General features: G+C 38.9%; 1 protein-coding gene across 9 annotated transcripts in view; it reads left to right on the forward strand.

Moving 5' to 3' along the window:
* Positions 1 to 907: 907 nt before the first annotated feature.
* Positions 908 to 18156, forward strand: part of LOC116730864 (regulating synaptic membrane exocytosis protein 2-like) — a 47126-nt gene continuing 29877 nt past the window's right edge. For 3 of the 9 annotated variants that reach the window (XM_032580389.1, XM_032580390.1, XM_032580387.1), the window contains exons 1-9: positions 912 to 1199; positions 1484 to 1647; positions 6446 to 6478; positions 6616 to 6717; positions 6971 to 7181; positions 8179 to 8324; positions 10893 to 11070; positions 11576 to 11810; positions 13164 to 13445. In XM_032580389.1, the coding sequence (XP_032436280.1) occupies positions 1499 to 1647; positions 6446 to 6478; positions 6616 to 6717; positions 6971 to 7181; positions 8179 to 8324; positions 10893 to 11070; positions 11576 to 11810; positions 13164 to 13445 (1336 nt within the window). In that variant the 5' untranslated portion in view covers positions 912 to 1199; positions 1484 to 1498. Of the gene's footprint in view, positions 1200 to 1483; positions 1648 to 6445; positions 6479 to 6615; positions 6718 to 6970; positions 7182 to 8178; positions 8325 to 10892; positions 11071 to 11575; positions 11811 to 13163; positions 13446 to 18156 lie in introns of all 9 variants that reach the window. The other 6 variants (XM_032580386.1, XM_032580388.1, XM_032580394.1 and 3 more) reach the window with 5 other exon arrangements.

The raw sequence follows: 18156 nt of genomic DNA on the forward strand, positions 1-18156 counted from the left end.
TCGTAAAGGAATCCATGCACTAGCTCAATATGCATATTGCTGCTGTTTATTATCAATATTACCAGTATGATTGTTTTTAGTGGTGTTATTATTGGTTTTATCCAGCAGAGGGCGCAATTACCTATATTTTTAGTGGGGAAATATTGTGAAATAGTTTTTTTTTAAAATTAATTACTTAAATTTTTAGGGGTGTTAAATGTTGATTTTTATAAACTAGATTAATATTAATAATTAATATAATATTTTATTACATTATATTATATTTATCATATTATAATATATTATATTATATTACATTATATTATATTATGCACTATTTTGGGGGGATATCGCTTCAGTTCAATGTTGGCAGTTTGACAATAGCGTTATTGATTATTACTATTATCATTATTATAGTTATTACTGTTATTATTAATATTATTATTGTTCACACAGGGGTGCAGTTTTCTTTAGAATGGTTCCCAAATGTTTGTGTATTACAGACATATTATATTATATTATATTATATTATATTATATTATATTATATTATATTATATTATATTATATTATATTATATTATATTATATTATATTATCAGGAACTAAATATTTTGTCCGGTGTTTTTCCTCCTCTTATTTTTAACGTTAAAAATAGTGTTTTATTTATTTATTTATTTATTAGGTTACCTGATATAAATATAATCGTTGCTATTCTTATCACCTCTTTGTGGATCCAGAAATAGTGTGAAAAGCTCCCAGGCCGAGTGTACTGGAGTCATTTATAGCTAATTGATTGATTGACTGCTGTGAGAGCTCGGTTGTATTTCTATCTTTGGCTGCAGGTCTATGTTTAGCCTGTGGAGAGGAGAGCGGCCTCCACCACCGCCCACCCGCCCAACGACCAGCTGATCTTTGTTGCACGTAAGCGCCGTCTTGTCGTGGCTCCGCCCCGCTTCCTATGGAGGATTTATTTATTTTCTCCTCCGTCTCCTCCTCCTCCTCCTCCTCTGGCGCCGCTGCGTCCATTATTACCGAGAAGAAACGGAGAACGAGCAGCGAGAAAACTCGACCACTGCAGGCCGAGCGGACCGCCTCGGAAGACTGAAGGATGAGCGCCGACCGCGGGACGCAGAGCCGACCGGAGCCGCCGCCACTGAGCACCGGAGGAGGCAACATGAGCTCGGACTAAGCAGGCGAGAGGACTCCGCTGCGTCCGTCGGTAGGGGATGGATGGATGGATGGATGGATGGATGGATGGATGGATGGATGGATGGATGGATGGATGGATGGATGGATAAACAGGTGGTCTGATGGCGGATGATGATGATGATGATGGCACAGCGCCGCACGGAAACGCACCTGGAAGAAATAAAATGTGCGCTCTGCGGCTTTGCAGGCTGCATCATAAACATCATCATCGTTGTCATGATTTATTGACGGCTCTCGGCCGCGCTGAAACACTCCGACACCGACTGGACTGACTCCGTCCTCCTTGTCTTGCAGCGGCTCTCGGTCGGGATGTCTGGAGCGGCCGGACCTGCACCGCCCACCGGGGCCGGACCGGAGCTGCCGGACCTGAGCCATCTGACCGAGGAGGAGCGGAGGATCATCCTCTCCGTGATGGAGCGACAGAAGAAAGAGGAGGAGAAGGAGCAGAGCATGCTGAAGTGAGTGGTTTTTTTGTTCGTATTTTAAATTAATCGGCAGTTATCAATATTTCCCTGGTACCATCTGCTGCAGAAGACACGATGTTCAAAAATAAAAGGCTGCCATGTGCAGTAAAGATGATGAAGGTTATACCTCCGATATTTACTCACTTTCTCAATAAATAAACGGTCAAGCTGAGCAATGAATAAATCCCCGCAAATAAAGGCTAATAATGAGAAATAAAATAAAGCTTATTGGAATCAAATAGGTAATTAGATGAAACCCAGAGGAAGCCTGACCTGCAAAAAACGTTTTGATAGATAGATAGATAGATAGATAGATAGATAGATAGATAGATAGATAGATAGATAGATAGATAGATAAGGAACACATGTACTTCCAGGTTTTGTACATTAAGGCCTACTTATAAAAACAAATATTTCTGCCACATTATTTAGAAAACTAACATTGTACATATGGTATTGGTTTCAGAAGAGTTTTCATCCTCGTGAATTCACAACTGAGCGTTGTTTTAGACATGCCAAACCCATAGGGGGCAGTGTAGCGCTAAGCTAAAGCCTGTCACCCAATCAGAATCCTTAAAAAAAACAGCATGACTTTTTGTAAGGACTAAACATGGCGCTGAGAAGTTTGTGTGAACAAGGTTTTTTAAATCTCTACTTTGATCTGAGCTTTTATAAATAATTGTTTTTAGTGACATTAAACTGAGTTTTTGAGTGGATAACAGCCTGAAACGTATTAGTTTCCCCAGATGTTACTACATGTGGACTAGGCCTATGTCTGTGAAAAAAACTAAAATCTGCAAGAAACTTTATCAATTTTCAAAAGTTTCCCTAAGCTCAGCAGTATCTCTAAAAATGTATTAATTACAGCAACAACAAAAAAAGGGGAGAAAATGTAACAGTTGCTACGCCAGGTCTCTAAGTGGTGATGTAATGGAGTAAAGCATAAAATATAAACAAACAATTGTAGTGAATATGCCTAAAATCTGCTGAAATACCTAGAGGTTGGGGACCAAAGTGATGGTCATCTAAAAAGTCCAACAAGTCTGAACAGCTCAGTTATATCTGCTCATTGTTTAGCACTGAAAATACAGAGATGTTCTGACGCTACAGATCGGATCGCTCTTTGCCAGCCACATGGAGAGGACATCAGTGCCATAACCAAGTGTGTTATTTAATTTCCCTTTGGGATCAATGAAGTATTTGTGAATTGAATTAATACAACTTTTGGTCCCCAAAACCTTGGAGCCCTACGCTACCGCCCCCAGTTAAATAGAATAGAATAGAATAGAAATACTTTATTCATCCCAGCAGGGAAATTACTTCGCAGTTACAGCATAGAGACAAGACACATTAACAACTACCACTGAGTAGTAGCTGTAGATAAAATAAAAAATAAAATATAAAATGCTATGAATTGTAAAAATATGAATGCTGTTAATATAAAAAGCAACTTAAGAGCAGTCCTTGCAAAGATTTAAAAAAAAATGCAGATATGTATATGTAAATATATGTACAGCAAGTGTGCCACAGTGCAGTTGTGCAAAATTGGACTGATTAGTGCAGAACAGTGATTTAGCTTTTATTGTACAGTGAGATGGCATGTGGCAGGAAGGATTTCCTGTATCTGTCCCTTCGACAGCGGAGCTGGAGCAGTCTATGTGAGAAGGTGCTCTGCTGTCTGTCCACTATGTGGTGGAGAGGGTGCTGTTTATTGTCCATAATAGACAGAACCTTCTTCAGTGTCCTCCTCTCCACCACAGTTTCCAGGGACTCCAGCCTTAGTCCCAGTACAGAGCCAGCTTTCCTGATGATTTTGTCCAGTCTATTAGAGTCGCTGGCTCTGATGCTGCTTCCCCAACACACAGCAGCAAAGAAGATGGCAGCAGCAACAACACTGTGATAGAAAGTCACCAACATCATAATTATGTGTTATTGAAAGATTGGAAAATTAATACCTGAACACCAACTATAAAGTCTTAAAAAATGCAAAGACTTAAATAAATAAGCAATCCTTAGCCTGGTGGGGGCACAAGTAAAGCCTGGTGGGCTGCCAGGCTCGTAATGCACTAGGGAAAATAATTACGGTAATAATAGTAAAAACTGTCACCTGTGCATAGTTATAAAAGAAAATTTGATTCAGAAGAAACTACTTCAGACCAGATCAGAATGGAGATCCTGACATGTTGGTGTTTACCCAGAATGCACTGCTCCAGGATCTGTGTGTTCATGTATCGTTTTGAACCTAAAACTGGGGGGTTTTCAGGCTGCACGCTTGTCACCCACAGCCCTTCTGTTTCTGTTGGTTTTAATTGGACTCCAGACTAAATCCAGTTATCTCATTAGTGGGAGTGTTGGTGGATCGGTGGCTGTGGTTTAACACAAGTCAAAATGTCTTGAACTTTTGAGATCTTTGAAAAATGCAAAGACTTTGTGAAAAACGTCCAGTCATTTTGTGTTTTCTCTGCAGAATAAGGTTCACGAAAGAAGGGGGATAAATAAGTAGCTGTTCCTCCAACAGTAAAAAGTTTAGTTTGAGTAGTTTATGAGGTGAAAACAAAACGGAGATGAGCAAACGATAACGTTAGTCTGTCATGTTACTAATTATTGCACAGATTTGTAAAAATAACTTGAGATGTTCATTGTTCATGTTGCTATAACTACGTTTTGCCACCAGATGTCTCTAAACTCAGAGTCTCATGTTTCTATGAAGGAAGGAAGACTTGAGTTTTATTAGAATCTGATACATAAAGACAATATTGTGGTTATTTTCTCACAGAATGGAGAGTATTTAGGAGTTACACTGTAAAAACACAAAATCTTACCAAGTATTTTCTAGAGCAAATATTTGGTTCAGTTGAAATAAGGCAAAACTTTTCAGCAAGACACAGGAGCTTGTTCCAAGTAAATAATTCCTTAATATTGGTTTTAAAAAGTACTAGTTCCACTGGCAGATTATTTTATTTATAACGTGAGATAAATGTGTTGTTATTAGTGAGATAATCTGCCAGTGGAACCAGAACTGAATATTAATGAATTATTTACTTAAAACAGGCTCCTACATCTTGCTGAAAAGGAAGTTGTAAGTTAGTTTAGTCTTATTTCAATAGTTGGTCTAGAAAATACTTGGTTAGATCCATCCATCCATCATTGAGTTTTTGCAGTGTAGGTTGATGAATGGATGATTTCCCCCCAGGTCCCGGTGATCACATCATCAGTCTTGTCTGTTTGTACTTTGATTTAAGTTTTTATGTGTTCAATTAATTTACTTTGTTTTGTTTTTGATTTTCTGCGTAAGAGTTGCTGACGTCCGATGGCACAATGAGATCAGATGTGTTTCATTTTAAGAAATAAACAAATAACAGACCAGAGCTCACAAAGCAAATAACTCTAAAGACATTACAGCAAAACAAAAAAGTCCACAATGATGTGAAAATGGTTTCCCAATGATTAAATAAAAGCTTAATTCCTTCTTACCTACAGTGATTCATCAGTGACCAATTTAAAATATTAATTTCTTATCAATCAACCTGTCTAATCAGTTTGAGTCTAATTGACTGAATCGCTCTTTAATTAGTTAAGAAATATTGCTGGACTCATAACACTGTTGTGTGTTATTTGCTGGTTTAAGCAAATAATTCCTTATTATTGATGAAAAAGTTCTAGTGAAGACAACTAAATCACAGATCTCCAGAAGCTCTTCATTAACCATCAGAACCTCTAGAACTTCCTTATTTATCTCATAAAGTTGTTGTCTGACCAGTAGAACTTTATTATTGATCAAATTAGAATTTTATCTGCCCTTACTATCATTATTAATTATTTACAAGTTGCCTATTGACCAGTAGAACCTGATCATTAACGACCAACGTGAGCTTTTCACTGACTGCTGAACCTCATCATGACCTCAGGAATCACTTTATTTGTCTCTTGGACTAGAAAGACACCATATTAAGGCTCACACAGCATATCCTCAATGCTCAATTCAGATTTATTTCTTGTTTTTTTGCATAGTCGTTCATACTACCGAATGGTCCAACAAAAATCAGACTTCCAAAGCGATGTGCGCAGAGGAATATTTACGTCAGATATGTTTATGGAAGTAATAATGGATGCTGCCATTACTGAATCCTTTTTAAGGTTTATTCAGCAATGGGAGCCGACAGTAATGTCAGAGAAATCATGACAGCACAAAGGTAGATAACATGAAACGAAATGAAATGAATGAGCGATAGCATTGACTACATTTTCTGTGCAGAAGTTTCTTTGGATGTAGTCAGAGCTAAAAGTGGTGAGATTGTGATGTGACGAGCTTCAGCGACACAAACTGCTTTCATAAGTTCATAATTGTAATTTTCATTCATTGTTTACGTCCTGATTTACCGGATCTGGCTTCTTCTGGTGCAGAATTATGACGTCAGTGACGTAAAAGTTGGACAAAATGTGACATGACTGTTCAGACTGCAGGCGCTTTGAAAACAATCGGATACGTTTGTGAATTAGTTCCACATATAAAAGTGACTCAAATCTGATTTTAAATTTTTTAAAAAGTCAGATCTAACAGTCACATTTGGACCAATTACAGTACTGCAGGACAGAGAAACAGAGAATACAGAGTTAAAGTTAGCAAAACGTAACTAGTTTACCTATTAGCCCATCAAAGTTCATCTTCAGCTTTCTGTTCTGTCCATGTCTCCATGTTTCGGTTCAGTTTGTGCTTCACTTTTTTTAAACTTCTCTTTATTGTTTTTATTCTGTTTCATCTTCATCCTCATCATGGCCTTTGTGTCTTCAGGGATGAGGAGGAAGTAAAACCTCCCCCAGCTTCGTAAGTACCTCAGAGTCCACTGTGCTGTTTGAAAACCCCTGTCCTGGCCAGAACCTCCTTCCTGTTTCCCAACCTGACGCCTCAATCCCACGGCGAACCTGCTTCCTGTCCGCTGACTGTCTGTGTTACCTGGACAGGTGGAATCCGCTCTCAGGGTTCAGTCAGTTGGTCAATAATGTTGCAGCCAATGTGTCCGAAGTTCTGCAGGTTAAAAGTCCGACTGACAACGAGTCTCAGACGTGAGTAAAACCGAGAAGGTGAACTGATCGGAGGTCTGTTTCTGGCTCAGCTCAGATATTGATCGATTATTGGATGTTTTACCAAATCAGATTTGATCTGGATCATTCATGAGGATCAGATCACTGCAGAAAAAAGTCTCTATCCAGGAAATATCACAAGCTAGTGGAGAGATTGGAAACAGTTGTAAAGTAGGCAGAGTTTGACGCAGAATTTGTCTTGAAGTCAGTGTCTGACTGCTCCTGTTCTTTACAGGAAGTTACATCAGCAGTTTGAGATGTATAAGGACCAGGTGAAGAAGCTGGGGGAGGAGCCTCCTGCGGTGCAGATGGCGAGGGCGGAGTCTCCCACCTGCGGCGTCTGCCACAAAACCAAGTTTGCGGACGGCTGCGGCCGAGCCTGCTGCTACTGTCAAAGCCGCTTCTGCGCGCGCTGCGGCGGGCGTGTCCCTTTAAGAGCCAATAAGGTTGGAGTGTGAGGCCGTATTTCCTCCTTTGGACCTTTAGTTTTTCCTTTTGCAAATCTTAACATCCACGTTCTTCAGCTTAACTCTGAAGATAACCACAATCTTCATGGCTTTGTTTAAGTTAGTATAAGTGATGATTTTTTTCCTCTATATGATAATTTGATTTCAAGGTACCTTAACTCCCAAAAAATAAAGAATATATTTCTAAATATTAAAGAGTAAGACATTGAATAAGTCATGCAAAAAGTGTGATTAGGTGTAAAAACATTATTAACAGTTAATCCAGTGTCATTTAATCTCAAAACTCTGCAAATAAAACAACAAAATGTGTTTTTTGCAAAAGCATTTATGCTCCTTGAACTTTCACATGTTTTCACTGTGTTTTATTTGGATTTTATTCGATAAACTAACACAAAGTGTTTTGTTTTTGCAACTTGGAAGGACATTTATTCATGGTTTGATGTGTTTCAGCCCCATTTACTCTGACATGCTAAGATCTTGGCTTCTCTGTGAAATATCTACTGGTTTGTAAGTGAACAAGCAGCATCATGAAGACCAAAAAACCCAGCAGACAGATCAGAGATGAAGCTGTTTAGGTTACAAAACGATATACAAACTCTGAACTATCATCTGAACATGGAAAAAAATGGCACAACTATGAATTTATCAACCTAAACTAATTAAAAAGCAGCCAGAAAGTCCCATGGACACTGCATTTAGCGTGACCAGGGTGAAACATAGAGATGGCAGGGTAATGCTCTGGGGTTGCATTTGTTTCTTGTGCATAAGAACGCTGGGAGAACAATCCTGAAAGAAAACCTGTTAAAACTCAAGAGCTGCAATGAAATGGATTAGATCCAAAGGATAGAATGGTCCAGTCAAAGTCCAAACCACTTTGAAAGCCATTTTGGTATTGGTCTATCACATAAAATCCAAATAAAACACACTAATGTTTGAAATGTGAGCACATATAAACGTGTGTGTTGTTGTGTTTTAGGTGATGTGGGTTTGCAACGTGTGCAGGAAGCAGCAGGAGATTCTGACCCGGTCGGGAGAATTTTACCCCAACGCGTCTCCTCCACACGGGCCGATGCAGGGGCCGTCGGGGGCCGTGGGGCCCCTGAGCAATGGAGCCACAGAGCAGTAAGTGTCATTTAAAATATTAGACAACAAACAACTCTTCTAGATGCAGGATAGAGAAAACAACCCACCATCCAACTGAGACCCAAGATTTGACCTCTGATTGGATTCAGAAACGTAAACGTATGGTTTGACACGAGGAAAAACTAAAGATTGGGTGTTTTTTTGTGAAAAACAACCATTTCAAACATAAAATAACTTGGCTACATTTTTGTGTTTTCTTTTATTCTAATACTGGAGCTGATTTGGGAAACTGCAGACGCGCTACATTTTAACTTTAAAAACAACCAAAATCTCACTATCAGTGCAGCCACATTCATTTTTTAATTACTTTCTTTTAACAATTGAAATAATTCTAATAATTATATCATCAGTATGATATACTTTTTCTCTTTTTCCACAGAGAGTAGAGATATCTCTGTTTATCAGTGATAAAATGTGTCATTCAAAGAAGCGCTTCTCTTCCTGTGGTTCTCTCATTGTTTAAACATCTGTGGTGCTGAAAGTGCATCGATTGCTTTTCTACATCAGTTTTATAGCAACGTGAAGGTGATGGAGAACCAGGAAATCTAACATTTTAACAGCCGCCATAATGAAAGTACTAGAATGACTAGAAGCAGTCATTTTGACCGCCACATTTTAACCTCAGTTAATTCACCTGGCAAGCTTGGAACTAAAATAAAACTTAATTTAATTACAAACGCAATGCATTTAACAATATAATACATTGTTTTTAATTTAAGAAATTAAGTTTAGTTATTCATCAAAAAAAAGTGGATTTTTAATTAGTTTGATGTAGCATTTTTTAAACTTTTTCTTTTGCAATTTTTTTTAAATTGGAAAAGGTAAAAAATTAACCATACATAAATATAATTGTTGTTTAATCTCTTGATTCAGTAAGATTTAGGGAAGCACTGAGTGGTTTAATACCAAAACCGATTTTTTTGTGAAAAAAAATAACAAATGGAGCACAACATCTTTGGGGGATCAGAAATTTGAAGTGTTTTTTAGAAGCTGCTTAAGGCTTAAAGGGGTTTTTATGTGTGACACACCAAAAAGAAATATATGTTTTACTATTTTTAAGTTAAAACAAACCAAAAATATGATGTTAAATCTGCAGCAACAGGTCAGAAACAGGCAAAAAGGATATTTTTCTCTTTTTTTGTGTTTCTTAAACATTTAACCCTCAGTTTTGTCTGGAGGTTTTTACTGCTGAGTCAGTAAAATTCAGACTTGTCCTTTTGACGTCTGACTTGGTCATAATTAGATCACACACATAATTTACCTCCAGACCCCATCTCCAACACACACACACACACACTGTGCCTGCCCTCCCCATCAAACACGCACAGCCCCCATACACACAAACTCAAACACACACGCTAATCAGATTAACAGAATAATAATCCCTCAGCTCACTGGGGATTATTGCTGCTACTAAATACAGCAGGCTAACACACACAGGCTAACGGGAGCTAGTAGCGGTGATGTAATACCCCAGGTGGGCGGAGTCAGAGTGAGATAGAGGGCGCTGAAAGGGGCGGAGCTTCAGTTGTACTCCAGCTGTCAGGTACAAACCTGCTGAGTGTGTTAATGTGTGTCAATGTGTCGTGTGTTGAACCGGCACAGAAAAACAGAAACAGGCTCTTTGCTTATATCTCTGAGCAAAAAACACACGACTCAAACACGATGATGTCTGGATCCTCGTCTGCTCAGAGTTTCATTCGTCGTCCTGCAGCTGCGTGACGGCTGCGTCGGCGCGCACTGACAGGAAACGGTGGCCGCAGGAAACGGTGGCCGCATGTAAGTCTGCGTCTCGCACATCCAGTTACAGGTTAACGCAGAGTTTGTGATCTTTGTTCAGAGAAGATTCAGTGAGATTCTGGGTGGTTTGAGTGAGCAGTTTTACTCTGAGAAAACAAAAAGTTTTCAAAGTTTACATTATTTATAATTAATTCATGTCCCTCAGTTTACTTGATAAAGGAAGGAAGGCGGGATCTCAGGTTAGGCTGCTGGACGACGTTCAATGAAAAGAAAAAATCTGGAATTTGGAATTTGAAAAAAAGAAAGATGTATTCTGTCCTTCTTTCCTTTTTTCCCACATTCATTCTTTTCTTGTTTCTTACATTTCATCCTTCCCTCCTTCCCTCCTTTTTCGTTCCCTACTTCCTTTGTCTGCTTCCTTCTGTCATTCTTTGCATTTTCTTTTCTTCCTTCTGTCATTCTTTCCATCCATCCATCCGTCCGTCATTTTGTCTGTCCATCCATCCATGAATATCCATCTATCGATCATTTTGTTCATCCGTCCATCCATCCATCCATCCATCCATCCATCCATCCATCCATCCATCCATCCATCCATCCATCCATCCATCCATCCATCCATCCATAGATGCGGTTTGGATCTCTGTAGATTAAGATCTTCGCCTGTAGACTCGTCTCTCCCCTCACCAGTCGTGAACACCGCCATGTTGGAAACACTTCAAATACAGAAACATTTTCATCGTCTCCTTTGTTTACGTGAAGCAGCGTCTCCTCCCTCCTGATTGGTTCGCTCCGTGTGTCCGACAGGCGGCGGAGCCCCTCCGCGTCGTACTACGATGGTGGCGGCAGGATGCCTCGCTCGCCTTCCGACCACGGCTTGGACCGCCGCCCCCGCTCCACGCACAGCTACCATGGCAACGGCGAGGAGGAGTTACGTGTCCAGAGGCGACCAATCAAAGACCGGCGCGGCCGCTGGCACTCACAGGTGGGACAACAACGACGAAACGACTCTTATGTCGCAGTGGTGATTTAATTTCCAGAATGTTGTATGTTCAACGTTATGTGTGCAAAAACAAGAACGAATATTGTTTTTATTTCTTCTTTATTATTGTTTCATCTCATTCAATGACTATAAAATATGCAATATTTTTATAATAATTTAATAAGCTGCTTAGAGAAAGCATGAAGTGAATGCTTTGTATAACAAACATGATGGATGGATGGATGGATGGATGGATGGATGGATGGATAGGTGGATGGATGGATGAATTCTATGTATCTTTCTATGTGATGATTCAGATTTAAAGGTAAAAAATTTTTTTATTGAATTTATTCTGATATTTAAAATGTTTTCTGGTTTTAAATTTCAGTTTAATCCAGATTAAACTCTGGATTAAACTATAAATCCAAACTTCGGAACCTGAAGCTAACTGCGCCGTTTTCTGCTAGACTTGTGTTAGGAAGCTCACCTGTTCTCCTTCCTGGATCAGGACCACCCATTTGACCCGGTTCTGGTGGACCGTGAGCTGCGGCGGCGCCAGGAGGAGGAGTTTCAGGCTCGCTACCGAAGCGACCCCAACCTGGCCCGCTACCCGGTTAAGCCGCAGCCGAGCGAGGAGACCATGAGGATGCTGGCGCAGGTCGGCCGGGTCCGCCACCAGCGCCGGCACAGCGACGTGTCGCTGGCTGCAGCAGAACCGGAACACCTCAACCTCAGACACACAGGTCAGGATTTACTCTTTGTTTAGCATGCTGCTTATTTCTCTTTCCCACTTCCACCCAAAATGGCCCTAGATTAATTAAAACAAGAAAAATAATAATAAAAAATCAGAACTGCTAAGATTAAAAGAGAAATAATGTATCTTAACCCAGATATGTTATAAAATATAATTTTTGTTGTGACACCGCTTGTTTCCGTTCTGTGTTTAGCTATATTTATCCAAGTTTAACAAATTAAATAAAAGCAGCAAAGTCGTCTTTTCAGTAAAAGTCTTTATAATTTACTTTGTGTTATTTTCTATTATAAGAAAATTACATTTTTATATTTCTTATTTTAAGTAATGTTTATTTAAACATATATGTAATTTAAATATAATAAATTAAGATATTCATTATCACAGGTCAAAGTTTTATTCTAGAATTGGAGTTGGGGGCCACACAAAATCACTCCAAGGGCCACAAATGGCCCCCGACCCACAAACCCCTGTTCTAAATGCATCCATTTTAATGTGTATCTCCTTTTTTTATTTTATTCTTTTTATTTGTTCACTGCAAAAAAATAATACTAAGTATTTTTGCTCTAGTTTCTTATGCAAATATTTTATTACATTTGAAAAAAGACAAAATTAACATATTTGATGTGTTTTGATGATGATAGGTTTATTTTGTCACAACCTGCAAAGAATCAGCCAGAGACAGAGATTAGGTTTCTTTTGATTTCTTTTCTGCAGAATAGGAGAATTGAGAACAGACGCGACGAATCGCTGTCAAACACTGCCTGGACTCAATTCTGCCAGTTCTTTCTTTGCATTTCTCTTTATTGTATAGAAAAAGGAGGTTGGGCTTCTCTTCACACAGTCACACAGAGAATTGACCAATAATTTTCCTAACAGATGATTTTAATGATGTAAGAGACAAAATGCACATGTTGACTAAATGATTCTTTTTTGTAATATTTTCATCATGTAAAGCTCTTGAAACTGCTGTGTTGCTGAAATACGCTATTCAAAAAAATTTTATTGACTGATTGTTTAATTTCTGGTGAAAATATCTTAGTAAATTTGAAAAAAGACAAACTAATTTACTTTTCGGCAAGATATAGGAGTTTATTTTAAGTCAATAATTTGTTAATATTGATGAAAAAATACTAGTTTAATTGACAGATTATTTCACTTTTGACATGGGAAAGGTGTCTTGTTATTAGTGAAATAATCTGCCAGTGGAACTAGAACTGGTTGCTAGGTAACGGGCTGGGCTTGGCTAGGGTTGCCAGGTAACGGCACAAAAAGACACATAAATCAGTAAATAACAGATTCATATTAATGTCTTGCTTCATTATTTCATTATTTCGCTCCTCAGCCGTCCGCCAGAATCGGCCTCAGGGACTGATTGGGTCTGGAGGTCAGAGGTCATTCTCAGTTGACAGGACTCCCAATCACCTTAGCCCCACGTCTCCTCGACGCAGCCCGTTGCCACAGCAACTCCTGGACCCGAGCTCCGCCCTGAAGAGGAAACCCACCAATGAGAGCATGGCGCAGAGAGGGAGGATGATGGGGAAGATGCACGTGATTGGCAGCTTCAGCAGTTCAGAGGAGGAGCTGCTGACCACACCTGAATACACCAGCTGTGATGAGCCTGACAGTAAGAACTACAGGAGAAGAAAGCTACGTAGAAAGACTCATCCAGAGTACCAGAACATAGAAACACACATGCAGAGTATCAGAACATAGAAACACACATCCAGAGTATCAGAACATAAAAACACACATCCAGAGTATCAGAACGTAGAAACACACATCCAGAGTATCAGAACATAGAAACACACATGCAGAGTATCAGATCATAGAAACACACATCTAGAGTATCAGAACGTAGAAACACACATCTAGAGTATCAGAACATAGAAACACACATGCAGAGTATCAGATCATAGAAACACACATCTAGAGTATCAGAACGTAGAAACACACATCCAGAGTATCAGAACATAGAAACACACATGCAGAGTATCAGATCATAGAAACACACATCCAAGGTATCAGATCATAGAAACACACATCTAGAGTATCAGAACGTAGAAACACACATCCAGAGTATCAGAACGTAGAAACACACATCCAGAGTATCAGAACGTAGAAACACACATCCAGAGTATCAGAACATAGAAACACACATGCAGAGTATCAGATCATAGAAACACACATCCAAGGTATCAGATCATAGAAACACACATCTAGAGTATCAGAACGTAGAAACACACATCCAGAGTATCAGAACGTAGAAACACACATGCAGAGTATCAGATCATAGAAACACACATCCAAGGTATCAGATCATAGAAACACACATCCAGAGTATCAAAACGTAGAAACACACATCCAGAGTATCAGAACGTAGAAACACACATCCAGAGTATCAGAACGTAGAAACACACATCCAGAGTATCAGATCATAGAAACACACATCTAGAGTATCAAAACGTAGAAACACACATCCAGAGTATCAGAACGTAGAAACACACATCCAGAGTATCAGATCATAGAAACACACATCTAGAGTATCAAAACGTAGAAACACACATCTAGAGTATCAAAACGTAGAAACACACATCCAGAGTATCAGAACGTAGAAACACACATCCAGAGTATCAGAACGTAGAAACACACATCCAGAGTATCAGAACATAGAAACACACATCTAGAGTATCAAAACGTAGAAACACACATCCAGAGTATCAGAGTACCTTGCTGTAAAGTTAGAGTAGATTTGTTTTCTAGAGTAGCGCTAAAAATTGAGATTGAATTGAATTTTTAGCTTGATTAGCCGTGAACAACAATAACCCACAAGTCAGAATTATATATATATATATACTATATTATATAATTAAGGGTAAAAACTCACAATATATACAGTAGTTGCTCATAAAATAATATGGTTTTTCTATATTTTATTGTGTAGTATCCATTATTCAGCACTCCAATCACCCCATATAAAATCAAGTGCAATTTTAATGTAGTATGTAATATTACATACTACATTAAGTTCTCAGATAGAAATAAAATGGACTTAGAAGATGGTGGTAACTGCAAAAATCAAAATCTTACCCAGTATTTTTTGATAGTTTCTATTGCAAATATCTTAGTAAACTTGAAAGAAGACAGAACTAACTTACATGTAACTTTTCAGTAAGATGTTGGAGCATGTTTTATGTCAATAAGTCCTTGATTCTGATGAGAAAGTACTACTTTCATTGGCAGATTACATAATATGGGAAAAATGTCTTGTTATAAGTGAAATAATATTCCAGTGGAACTAGAACCTTTTAATCAATATTAAGGAATTATTGACTTAAAGCTCCTTTATCTTGCTGAAAAGTGACTTGCAAGTTAATTTTGTCTTATTGTGCACTATTATGCACTAGAAACTAATAAAAAAATACCTAGTAAGATTTTGTGTTTTTGCAGTGTAACTGTCGTCGTGGTGATAAATGAATATGCTTCCTGTAACAGAATATCGCTTCAGTTTAAATTGTCTTCTGCCCTCTAGTGGAAATGTGAAGTATCTTTGCCTTTTTCCTGGAACTTGCCTTTCAGTGATATCTTGAGTTTTCAGGCTTTAAACTGAGAAAACAAGAGGAGGGAGAGTGGAAAAGGAGACGCTGTGTGTTCTCAGTGTCTCTGACTTAAATTAGCTCAGTGTGATAATCTTCTTACAGCTGAATCTGGCTTCACCTCCAACCAGCTTCACCTGCACTTCCTCAGCCTCACAACAGAGGGTTCCCGTGAGAAAACTCTCTACTTTCCTCTCATTTCCATATTTGGTTGCAGGTTTCTGGTTTTTTATGGTGGTACTGTTCCACATTAGACAACTTGTTTTTCCCAGTTTTTTCCTCTGATGCAAATGATTGGCCATTGCCTTTGTGTTAAATTCTTTGGGAGTACCTCCAAATCCCACTAAATGTTGTAGAGAGTTGTCTCTAATGGATTGGTTTGTTAAAGATTAGCATTTTTGAACTCATTCTGTGTTTCTTCTCTCTGTATGCTTCTAAAAACATAAAAAAACATCAATATCCTACATTTTTTGGGACATTTTTATCTGTTTTCCAGGCCATTTTATAGCACAACCAAGTAACTGTTACCTTCAATTGTTATACAAATGCTGCATATATCAAATTTCACTTAAAATAAATTTTGCTTCCTGATTTCATGCCTTGAAATTGGGGCTCTGCCTCTTTAAAACCTCTTGCCTTCAGGAATTCATCACAACATCCAAGCATGAACTCACTGCAGCTCAGATGGACATGAACTTAAAGTGTCCACGCATCCTTAAAATGACTTAAATAAATTTTAAAAAAGTGAATTGCCCTTTAATATGTTACTCAAAGGTCTGAAATTTTGTCTATTTGCACTATTTTATCTCATATATTCTATTTTTGTAATTTTTATTTGTGGGACTTTCCTGCCAGGCTAACATTTGAGTGGCACTCAGTCACATGTGTTGCGTTTTGTGACTCGAGAAGGTTGAGGCTACCGCTAACTAGCTGCTAATGTACCGTTGCTAGCTAGCGTTTTTTGTGTCTTGGTCATGTTTTCAAGTTTGTCTCTAGCTGGCTGGTTGATGTTTGTAGATTTCTGTGGAGATGCAGGTCTTAAATGTAATACATAGCGGTCTTAAAAAGTCTTAAATTTGAGTTGTTGAAACTTGAGAAACTCTGGTACTGAAACAAGGCTCTTGGCGCTTTCCAACTTAAGTTATCATGCAAAACATTTCTCTATGAAGCTGTGCTGATTTTAGTTTTGGTTTTTGTCCATCGTTGCTCGGTTAATCTTCTGTGTCTACGTCTCAGGGACCAAAGTCATGAAAGACGATGGAGTCTGATTGGCTCAGAGTGACTCCTCCCATCGGGGTCAGAGGTGAGAGATCAGCTCAGAGTCTCTGACGCTGCATTACTGAAGGCACCTGGACCGCAGGACGCAACATAAAAACCTCCGACAAACTCGACTGGAAAACAGAACGGATCCTGGAGAAGCTGGTCGATAATCTGGCCATGGTGGGAGACAAACATCTCAGCCTGTCGGTTCTGATGGGTCACAGAATCAGCGTCGATGCTTTCCGTCAATTGGATTACAAGTGAAGAGTTTGGATTACCAAGAGTCGCTGCAAGGAAGCAGGAATAGAAACAGTTCAGTGCAGGAGGGAACCAAACTGTGGACAAGGCGGCCTGGATCTGCTGCTGAGCTGCATATTTTGCTCATTTTCCTGGAAATCTGTTGGATTTTTCCAAGTTCTTAAGGTTAAAGTTTCAAGAAAGTGCTTGGAGTTGCTGAAATGTTTCTCCCAGTTCGCAGACTCTCTGACCCAAAGTGAAGCAAACAGCAGGTTAGCAACCGGTGAAGTTCAGCTGAAGCCACGATGCTGCCGCTGACAGAGAGACGGACTCTGTTTGGCCTGAGCTAATCTTGTTACAGACAGGTATGAGCAGCCCTGCAGCCTGCAGGCAGAGCTCGGGGCAAACTGCGATCCCTCACCCAGAGAGAGGAGGACCGAGGAGCTGCAGGTTCACCTCCTGCTCTTCTTCTTCATCTAAAGCTTCTTTTTTTATCATGCCGTCATCCTCTCAGACCTGTGAGTACTGCAGAGGCTTTCTGGCAGCGATCTGCACCTGATGACGGGTCTAAGTGGACTTCCTGTCCGTTTATAGGCTCAAACACTCTGTTATTGCTCTACATTTACCTGCATTTAATCGTCTTTCACTGATGACAGAAAGTTTATAGGTTCAAACTGCAGGTGACGGACAATAATGCTGCATAAAACTGATCCCAGAGCTGTTTTCACTGCAAAAAAACAAAATATTACCAAGCAGTTTTGGTCTAGTTTCTAGTGTAAATATCTTACAACACTTGAAATAAGAAAAAATCTAACTTAAATTAGCTTTTCAGAAAGATACAGGAGTTTGTTTTATCTGCAATGGAACAAGTACAAATTATTGACTTAAAACAAACTCCTATATCTTGCTGGAAAGTCAGTTGTAAGTTAGTTGTGTCTCTATTAAAGTGAACTAAGATATTTGCACTAAAAACTAGACAATCAATAAATCAGCCAAGTTTATTTTTATAGCACATTTCAGCAACACAGTAGTTCAAGGTGCTTTGCATTGTGAAAACATAACAAAAAAGAAACATATTTTAGTCAACAGTTGTGAAAACCAACAACAGACATTACATTTAGTCAAGAACCATTGTTAAAATCATCAATACACATGAAATAAGTCGGTCAATGTTCAATTTATAATGGTTCAAAACCAACTAAACAGCTGGGTTTTAGTCTAGGTTTAAAGGAACTCAGTGTTTCA

This window comes from Xiphophorus hellerii, chromosome 13 (genome assembly GCF_003331165.1).
Source record: "Xiphophorus hellerii strain 12219 chromosome 13, Xiphophorus_hellerii-4.1, whole genome shotgun sequence".
In the NCBI taxonomy this organism is placed as follows: domain Eukaryota; kingdom Metazoa; phylum Chordata; class Actinopteri; order Cyprinodontiformes; family Poeciliidae; genus Xiphophorus; species Xiphophorus hellerii.